This window comes from Branchiostoma lanceolatum, chromosome 10, assembly GCF_035083965.1.
Source record: "Branchiostoma lanceolatum isolate klBraLanc5 chromosome 10, klBraLanc5.hap2, whole genome shotgun sequence".
In the NCBI taxonomy this organism is placed as follows: domain Eukaryota; kingdom Metazoa; phylum Chordata; class Leptocardii; order Amphioxiformes; family Branchiostomatidae; genus Branchiostoma; species Branchiostoma lanceolatum.
Genome location: NC_089731.1, coordinates 20,447,105 through 20,457,686, shown reverse-complemented (window position 1 = coordinate 20,457,686; position 10,582 = coordinate 20,447,105). Strand labels below are relative to the sequence as shown.

General features: G+C 38.8%; 1 protein-coding gene across 1 annotated transcript; it reads right to left on the bottom strand.

The window, feature by feature from the left end:
- Positions 1-396: 396 nt before the first annotated feature.
- On the bottom strand, positions 397-10,582 carry LOC136443498 (uncharacterized). The gene is made up of 6 exons (XM_066440766.1): positions 8,783-10,582; positions 7,676-7,853; positions 6,307-6,374; positions 5,964-6,055; positions 5,308-5,417; positions 397-3,287 (listed from the first exon to the last, which is right to left on the bottom strand). Exons 1-6 carry the CDS (start codon positions 8,959-8,961, stop codon positions 2,793-2,795), a joined length of 1,122 nt encoding a protein of 373 aa, XP_066296863.1. The 5' UTR covers positions 8,962-10,582; the 3' UTR covers positions 397-2,792.

Here is a 10,582-nt window from a genome sequence, read left to right as displayed (position 1 = left end):
AGGAATTTTTCTGTATTTTTGGCGGATACTGACGGATACAGGCGGACCCAACCTAACGGATCCGACTAAATGCGCACCGGGATTTGGAATATTTCCGGAGGAATCCGAAAGTAAGGTATTTTCTACGGATACGTACACTGTACGGAAATGCCACAGATCCTGACGGATACGTACAGGGATTTTTCTGTATTCTTTTAAAGATATAGGCGGATCCGACACGGAATCAAACATTGGACATGTGGATTTTCGACGGATACGGGGCCGTATCTTAAGAATCTTACAGAAATCCGAATCAGGATAGGTTCTTTTTTGCTACGAATACGACAGATCCAACATATGGAATTCCCAGAATCTTAATCCATAAGCAACGGATACAAGCAGATACGATACAAGGACTTTGATACAACGGTATATTATTCATACACAACCGTACATGCTGAATGTACAATGGCAGGTTAAGTAGCAAAATTATCAAAGCAGAAATTATCATACCAAAAGGGGAAACTGTTCTTCAATTCAGTATTTGGCTATACACTCGTTAACATTTTTTGAAATCATCATGTCAAAACAGAAATTATTATACAAAAAAATGAAAATGTTTTTACACATCGAATTCAACTACAAACTCTTGGACACCTTTTGAAATCAGCAATGATGGCAAAATTATCAAAGCAGAAGTTATTACACAAAATGAAACTGTTTTTACATGTAGATTTAAATATACACTCCTGAACACACTTTGACATCAGGGACAATGGCATAATTTTTCGAAATCATTACTCACAGGTGAAACCTAAATGCAAGAAAACCAAATTAACATCTGTTTTTAAAGGAAAGCTACACAAAAAATTGAAAATCCTTCAATGCTATGGCAGGTTAAGTAGCAAAATTATCAAAGCAGAAATTATCATACAAAAAGGGGAAACTGTTCTTCAATTCAGTATTTGGCTATACACTCGTTAACATTTTTTGAAATCATCATGTCAAAACAGAAATTATTATACATGGCATAATTGTTCGAAATCATTACTCACAGGTGAAACCTAAATGCAAGAAAACCAAATTAACATCTGTTTTTAAAGGAAAGCTACACAAAAAAATTGAAAATCCTTCAATGCTATGGCAGGTTAAGTAGCAAAATTATCAAAGCAGAAATTATCATACAAAAAGGGGAAACTGTTCTTCAATTCAGTATTTGGCTATACACTCGTTAACATTTTTTGAAATCATCATGTCAAAACAGAAATTATTATACATGGCATAATTGTTCGAAATCATTACTCACAGGTGAAACCTAAATGCAAGAAAACCAAATTAACATCTGTTTTTAAAGGAAAGCTACACAAAAAATTGAAAATCCTTCTATGCTATGGCAGGTTAAGTAGCAAAATTATCAAAGCAGAAATTATCATACAAAAAGGGGAAACTGTTCTTCAATTAAGTATTTGGCTATACACTCGTTAACATTTTTTGAAATCATCATGTCAAAACAGAAATTATTATACATGGCATAATTGTTCGAAATCATTACTCACAGGTGAAACCTAAATGCAAGAAAACCAAATTAACATCTGTTTTTAAAGGAAAGCTACACAAAAAATTGAAAATCCTTCAATGCTATGGCAGGTTAAGTAGCAAAATTATCGAAGCAGAAATTATCATACCAAAAGGGGAAGCTGTTCTTCAATTCAGTATTTGGCTATACACTCGTTAACATTTTTTGAAATCATCATGTCAAAACAGAAATTATTATACAAAAAAATGAAAATGTTTTTACACTTCGAATTCAACTACAAACTCTTGGACACCTTTTGAAATCAGCAATGATGGCAAAATTATCAAAGCAGAAGTTATTACACAAAATGAAACTGTTTTTACATGCAGATTTAAATATACACTCCTGAACACACTTTGACAACAGGGACAATGGCATAATTTTTCAAAATCATTTCTAACAGGTGAAACCTAAATGCAAGAAAACCAAATTAACATCTGTTTTTAAAGGAAAGCTACACAAAAAATTGAAAATCCTTCAATGCTATGGCAGGTTAAGTAGCAAAATTATCGAAGCAGAAATTATCATACCAAAAGGGGAAGCTGTTCTTCAATTCAGTATTTGGCTATACACTCGTTAACATTTTTTGAAATCATCATGTCAAAACAGAAATTATTATACAAAAAAATGAAAATGTTTTTACACTTCGAATTCAACTACAAACTCTTGGACACCTTTTGAAATCAGCAATGATGGCAAAATTATCAAAGCAGAAGTTATTACACAAAATGAAACTGTTTTTACATGCAGATTTAAATATACACTCCTGAACACACTTTGACAACAGGGACAATGGCATAATTTTTCAAAATCATTTCTAACAGGTGAAACCTAAATGCAAGAAAACCAAATTAACATCTGTTTTTAAAGGAAAGCTACACAAAAAATTGAAAATCCTTCAATGCTATGGCAGGTTAAGTAGCAAAATTATCTAAGCAGAAATTACCATACAAAAAGGGGAAACTGTTCTTCAATTCAGTATTTGGCTATACACTCGTTAACATTTTTTGAAATCATCATGTCAAAACAGAAATTATTATAAATGGCATAATTGTTCGAAATCATTACTCACAGGTGAAACCTAAATGCAAGGAAACCAAATTAACATCTGTTTTTAAAGGAAAGCTACACAAAAAATCCTTCTATCCTCTGGCAGGTTAAGTAGCAAAACAATAAACAAACAATGAACAAACTGCTTAACCCAATAAAAAGGATTAAAAGGAATTCGAACACTGGCTCACTCCTCAGAGCTTGAAATCTCACTATCACTTGGAGTCTCGGATGCTGCAAGTTTTTGCACTCCGCTGAGGTTGCCCTCACTCTCACTCAGGCTTCCCTCACCCCCACTGGGGCTTCCCTCACCCCCACTGGGGCTTCCCTCACCCCCACTGGGGCTTCCCTCACCCCCACTGGGGCTCCCATCCCCTCTCTCCCAATCTACATCCAAATAACAGCTGGCCACATCAGTAGGCATTGGTCTGTCGCTAAGTAGCCCAGTATCTTGCCTGACATGGCTGTTTCGCTTGGATGTCACCTGCTTGTCTAGGATTGCTTGGCATTTCTGCACTATCCTGGTGAGGCGAGGGCTCCGCCACCTCGGATGTCTCACAATCCAAGTCTTGTTTTCACCCGCCTCTTCGTCCGACATCAGTTTTCTTGGTGCCGCCTCAAGGAACTTCAGGTCATCCTTACTCAGGATCTTCTTCCCAACCTCTACTCTGTCAGTCCTCAGCTAAAACAACAATATCAAGACTTAGATGGGAGCCCTGACATATTGATCATTACCTTTTGCTGCTTGTCAGTGTTGTCACTGAGGCAGGCTGTCATGTCTCATCACTTGCTGCTACATACAGTTAAGTTGCTAAATCATTCAACCTAATAAAGGGATAAGAGGGAATGCCCTGAGTTTTCCACTTTTATCAATAAATCACTTTTAAAAGGAAAAAAAAAGTAAATAAATGTGCTTTGCAGTCACATCAAAAGGTTTTTGGTGATGGCAGCTTTGCTAGAGCTGTTGTATGTTAGAAAGAACTGTAAAAATAAGCTCAAGAGTACTAAGTATGAAATTAAAGTAAAGAAAACTCAAAGAAGCAAACTTAGGGTGCATTGGCAAATTCAGGGCCCCTCTGATACATTGATAAACCTAACAATACCTGAGTATGAGACAGCAGCCATTTATTCATTTAGAACATAGTTGATCAATTGTCCTCAGATTTAAACACTTACCTTCAGCTGTACTGTGAAGGCAAAATATGTTATGGACAACAATCCTGATCCAAAAATGTACAGATTGTGACATCATAATCATTTAACAACAATGAACAGGGTTATCCCCAGATATAGAGGGGGGAAAAGACAAGCAGGAAGGCAGAGAACAATTTATTCTTACCACATATGAAAAAAAGCTCACCTGGATATAAACTGACAGAAAACCAATCAGAATTTTTAAATAACATCGGGCATAGCCTCCCCACTATGACCCCTTACCGGGGGGACAGTCCCTTCAAGTTCAACAAGCGAAACAAAATATACACAACTCCAAGTCATGTATTTTCCACTTGGGTCTCCAGGCAAGTAATTGTGGAAAAATGTTGAGAAAATTGCACAAAAGCCCTTTACTTAACTTTCATTGTAACTTGGTCATTTCAATGACAAGTTTAAAACTCTTTTGTCACACTGTCTTAAGTAATATCATCATACATCTGGGAGTGTCTTAAACTGTTAAAGGAGTCCTAAACTCCAGAGGGGGGAAATATATTCCAATAGATAATGATTTTAGGAAGTAAGGCCACGCCAAGTTTTTTTGTAGCTTCTCGGAATAGCCAGTCCTATTTTTCCCATTTTGAAAAAAACAAAAAAAATTGAGTGGCTATTCCCATTCACAAATTTTAACTCACAATTTTACTATTTGTTCAGCTGCAAAACGCAAAAGACACCAAAATATATTATAAAGGCCTGCACATACAGTGTGGTCACATGTTATAATTCATTTATTACAACTATTTCTCAATTTCAATTCATATATTACATAGCAAAAGGTAATTTTGTTACTGAAATTATAGTAGATCAAAGTAAGGGGTTCATTGCATAAAATGAGCCACACAAAGCTGAAACTTGAATAATCCTCTTATTCTTTATGTTATGTTAACTCTTATCTTCACCCTAGACTATTTGCCAAAAAAAATTATTTTTATTTTTTTTCCACCCTGTCATTCCAATTGTTTTTCTGAAAATAAAATCTGAGAACAAATAAAATTTGTGTGGCCTAAAATTGAATACTTACTACAGTATACAATAAAGTACCCACTAGTCCTGTGCACATCAAAGACATCCAGTATTTTACTAAATTCCCCAGGAGATCCTCTATTTTCTAAGTAATTAAATTAAACAACCTCAGCCTATGACTGAATACAATGTACCTAAGAAGGTTTGACAAAAGTTGGGTTACAAAAAGAATGTCAGACAGGGTTGATAAGAAAAAGCTGTCTGCCAAAATTCAAATTATTGTGATCATTACTTTGCACTCAATACACAGCAAAGTTGAGTAAGAGAGAAGGGAGAAAACATGGACAATTGGGCTGCGAGCTGAAGTGTGTAATGTTGATAAAAGACTTCAGACAATATCATCATGTCTGGGTGAGTCCAAGAACTTATTGATTCACCCCTCAATCCCTCATACTAGTCTGCATATCTACAACATAAGAAGCCACCATGTCAGGCAAAGGTCGATGGAGATAGTAATAATCTCTTACCCTTTCTTGTCTGCTTCTGTGCTTTTTCTCCTTCTTCTTTTGGTCAGTAACTCCGAGTGTCTCCTCCCTAGCTCGTCTTCGAAGATTGTCGTGTATATTACGACAGGCCACTAACAAGTAATAGTGAGAAGCAAAATCAAATTCTCATCATGCAAAGAATATTCCAAAATCATATCCAGTTGTTTGAGTAATTGCTTTTTGGCGTATCTTATTACCTGGATGTCTAATCTTCATCGACGTAATATTCCAAAAAGTTTGCTTCATTGTTACCTTGTCTATCTTTTATCTACTTACCAGTTGTTAAACTTTTTTCTTATAACATGTTATATAGAACATCAACTTGATCAAGCATAATGTTAAAGTACATGTACAGTGACTACAGTCTAGTGGACTTCTTCTGGGTAACAAAAACTAAGGGCCTGGTTGCTCAGAACAGGGTCATAAATTAACGTGATGGATACCATGGGCTGATCCAGAATTTCTTTCATTTCTGGTGGAATGAAATTACCAGATCAATAGTCTCTTGATGTTAATTAAAAAAAAGATGAAGATTCATGTTCAATTAAGTTGCACAAAGTGTTGTTATAAAAAAGGGAAAGAATACGCTTTTAACTACAAAACATTAAGAAAGAAAAGACAGAATCCTTTTGACTTACTTTTCATCTCGGACTCACGATATGACCCATTTCCATCCTTCACTGCCTGTATTATCATCCTTGTCACTCCTTTGTTGTGCACTGAAGTAAAGCTGTGGAAAGATAAAATGATACCCAAGGAAGTGAGGGCTTTGCTTCATTTGACACGGTTTCGCAAAAAAGATTTGTTTTTCATAAAAAAGGCTTTATATTTCGCTTCTCTAGAAAGTAGAAAGTGAGGTGGTTGTTGAAAAGGGTATGATAGATAGTATTGTCTTGTTTCTGGCAGGCATTTGATACAATTCTATCAATACAATGATTATCATCGGTTGGTAGAAAATACAATTAAACAAATTCTACTTACCACTCTCCATCCTTGTATAAGACCTCTTCATCCACATCCAGGCTGCTATAGATCTGCCTCACTTCCCGCTGTAAAAACCCAGTTAAATAGAAGTTTGACTAACTATAGAGCATTTCATTTATCATGTTTGCTAGACTCATGTTGTTTTTCAGAATTATACATCTCATTGATAAGTGGGGAATATGGTCTCAAGCCGGACAATATTTAAGTGAATTCTATAAATCACATTTTCTGGGCAACAGAAACTGATGCGAGCACACATAGAAGATGAACGCCATATTAGATTTTACACACTACTTTTAACCGCATCAATCATTCAATAACATTTTCCTTTTTTTGAATGTCTAGATGCAAATATTTTGGATGAGTTTAGAAAAACCCCGTATAAGAAACATTATCTGTTCCCACATCCACCCATGTACAAAAAAGAAGTTCTCTATACTCGATTGGCTTATTATAACGTTACGACTCTTGTCTAAAATCACGTAGCCTGGGTGCCAGACCACCGCGCTCCTGGCGCTAATCCTTCGGCGGGGGAAGCAACTCGCGCCGCCGCCACAGACAGCACACGGCCCACTAATTATCTCTCGCGCGGGGTAGGGTTCGGCTGCCAAAGCGCCCGGGTGCTAACTCTATCCCTACTACCAGGTCTTCCCCGGCCAAAAAGGCTTATCATCGCATCGCGCGAAAGGTCTGGTATCCAGGCTAAAAATCACGTTTTAATGTTCACCCTGTCGTACCCTGCCGCCCGCCCTCAGAGTCTTTACAACGAAGGCAGCCGAGCCGATCGGATGCTCGTCACGATGAAGTCGTCACGCCGGTAGCGCCGAGCATATTTTCCACCAGAAAATCCAAACATTGTAACCCACTCAATAAATAAAAAACTTAGCCATTGCTAAGGTTAACAAAGTTGAAAAGACCATCAAGGAAGGCGAAAGGGAAATTTTGTCATCGCCGGCAAATGTAAACAGTAAGCCGCCATTTTGTTTGTTCTTGTTCGCCGTGAAACTTTGAATGAAAGGGAGTAGAGTAGAGTTGACTCCGCCAGTTTCCAGTTTAGGCGTGGATATGGCGAATATGGCACATATTCGCGACAAAAAATAGCATTGCAAAGTTTTAGTATTATCTAGTTTTCATCGGATGCTTCAACATGGGCAGCAATGAATGTGTTGTTACCTTACTGGTGTTTGAACCCCCTTTTGCTGGAACGTTCAGCAAGCCAAAAGTCTGCCGTGAGTGTCAAATCATGTCAAAGACATTTCCACCAAAGCCTAACTTACAAACAATAGATTTGAGGACATACAAACAAGTCTGTGCAAACAAGGAGGTTGTATATTTAACCTCCTTGGTGCAAACAAGTAACACTTACGCGCAGTTGAGGGGGAAGCTTCCTCGGTGTTCTTGGCTGAGGCCCAAGGGGCTGAGGAGGGGTTGCCTGGTTGTGAAGAAATGTGAGAATCTGGCCGCTCACATCCATTGTTTCCTTGTGCGTAGTCTTTGCGAGGTCCTTTAATCCCTTTACCTCTGCTGCCACGTTATTCAGGGCCCTTGAACAGGAAAGGACAGTCACATAATCAAGCTTCTCAATGATGCAACTTACAGCGAGCGCACAGACCCTTCCCTGGGAGCAATTTTCTTCGGCGCCCCAAGTTGTAGCCCGGGGAGTGGGCCTTTTACTGTTGGTAGGGCCGGTAAACTCCCCGGCTAGAAGTAGAACTCCCCCGGTGCGCTATCGGCAGCTTGGGAGCAGGCTAGAGATCTCCAAGCAGATCTCCATACCCTGGAATCCAGAGCAAATTGTACCGAGCTTCCAGTTTGCACCGTGCCGCCACAACCGGCTGACTGTCAGCATATACGATTTTCGGCACACCGAGATCTGCTTGGAGATCATTAGGTCAGGGGGGACCTAGAGGGGGGACCGGCTTTTTGCGCCCACTCTGGCCAAGGCGAAGTCGATGCTTCTCAGTTCTTTTTGCTCGGAATATATTCAGGTTGTGCTCCTTTTAATTAATCCTGCGTTTTAAGTCAATCCATCCATCCAAAATGAAATAAAGCAAACTTGAAGATTCTTATCTGGCTTTTAGCGAATGCCCAGCCAAAAAAAAGGCTTTTTAGCGAATGCCCAATATATCAACCAAAATATCGGCCATCGTGACACGGGCGCTAAATCTAACGCCATAAACATGTTCAACATATGCATGTTGTCCACTGAATGTGCACTCAGTTTCCGTGCTGTACACGCCTGTCAAGTCAAAATACAAGGCGCGGGAATCCACGGCACCGGACGTAATCATTCCAATATGGCGGACTTTTTTGTTAAAAAGAAAAGGTCACTTTTGACAAGTACGTTTCATGAGTGGCAGGCGTAGTTCCGGTGGGAAGAATGTACAATAAAGCTGGGCTTCATCTATCAAAAAGGTACTGATGTTTCAATTCAATAAATGAATAAATAAAAATGAATAAATATATGACTTACTTCCATATCATGCGAGTTGACGGTTCCTGCCCGTTAGACGGTTCCCGCCGGTCTTCAGTGTTGTTAGTTCGGCGGCCGTTGGGGTCCGCAGGGCTGCGACCAGTTGGGCTACGGTCGCGACCCGAAGTCGATGGCGTTCGAGGGTGGCGAACGCGAATAGTCGGGGTACGGTTTGACATGGTGGCTTCCGTGTCTAACCGCAGAAAACTTCAGCAGAACTTTATACCATATTACTCCAAGCAAGCAGGCACGAGCCAGAGCTTGCGACACGTCGACGAGTGAAGTGAACCTACCCATGTGCTATGGGAAAGTTGTTCTATGCTCCCTTGAGATTTGCGCCGCGCAACCTGATTGGCCATCGGGATGCCTCTGGGTGTTTTTGAGATTTGCGTAGTGAGACCGGATTGGTCATCGGGAGGATGAGAGCCAAGCTGTACATGTGTTGACCATCTGGGAAATGTCAAAAATTATACTTCCACTTTCACTAAGTTTGCGAACTTTGAAAGGTCCGAAGGTTCCGGTGACTGTTGGCGGTCCGGTTGCTAGCGCTGGGCACACTCAATCCCAGTTGGTTCAGGATAAAGTGATTCGTTTGTTGGTGGCCGTCACAACTGCCCTGAGACTTCAGACATGTCATGCAGGAAACGTACTGATCCGACTCGCCAAAACGATGAGAAACCAGACCGTTGGTTTAGCAGGGACCGTTGGTGTGGTCACTGTAGGAGTTTCGTCTCCAAATCGGCTTACTACCATCATGTCAAAACGTATGGAGCTGAGGTCTGCAGTGCCGGTGACGAGACGTGCTCAAACTTTGAGTCAAAGAAGGTTGGTGTCGCCTGACAGTTGTGTTCATATCCAAGAGTCCATAGACTATTTAGAGTAGAGAAGACTGTAGAGTCACCACGTTCCAAGTCACCGACAGGCGATAGGGTTGTAATTATCATTAATTACAAATGTTTTGATTCGTTTTAACTACTTGTATGATAGATTTGATACAATATTTGGAATGTGATGTCAATTTTATAGATATTTACCCGGTTTTCTAAAACTGTAGAAATATTCATGATGTGGAAAATGATCTTTCCTACAGTTTCTACATTTTGTTACAGCATTCTACCATTATTTACTATTTCTTGCCATTTTCTACAATTATTTGTAACATTTCTATAAATGAGTTGGGTGGAAAGAAAGCATTTCACAAATCCTTGTGAAATATAGGAGAAAGAATCCTTTATATTGGGTCCACTAGTGTCCTGCGTTGAAATCCAAAAATATACAGAAGCAGACAGAAGAGCCGGATTGCTATCAACTACTTTTATGGGGACAAGCAGCGTTCTGCCATTTTTTGACTTTTTTTAGATTTTTTAATGTTAATATATCTCTAAAAGTGAAAGAATTATATAGATATTAAGAAATTATTCTGAATAAGGAGATTTTTGTGCAGTCCCTTTGTTACTAAAAAAAATGTTTCCAATCTATTTAATTGAATTCAAATAAAGTCAACATGTTCTTGCCACTTAGATATATTATTTTATTGAAAATAATTCACAATTATTACAAATATTATTCAAAAACACTCTTGGTGACTTGGATTGGAACGGGCTCTATGTGAATTAAGCCCACAGAAAGTAAATCTTATGGATAACATTGATGCACTCATTATTTTTGCCTGATTCTGTCTGTGCCTGTCTCCTCCTAAATCCTCAAACTGACCAACACCAGAAACTAGAGACAATACTATCTTATCAAGGTTGATTTTTGAAGACCTCTTTTTCTTTCTTTCTTTCTTTCTTTCTTTCT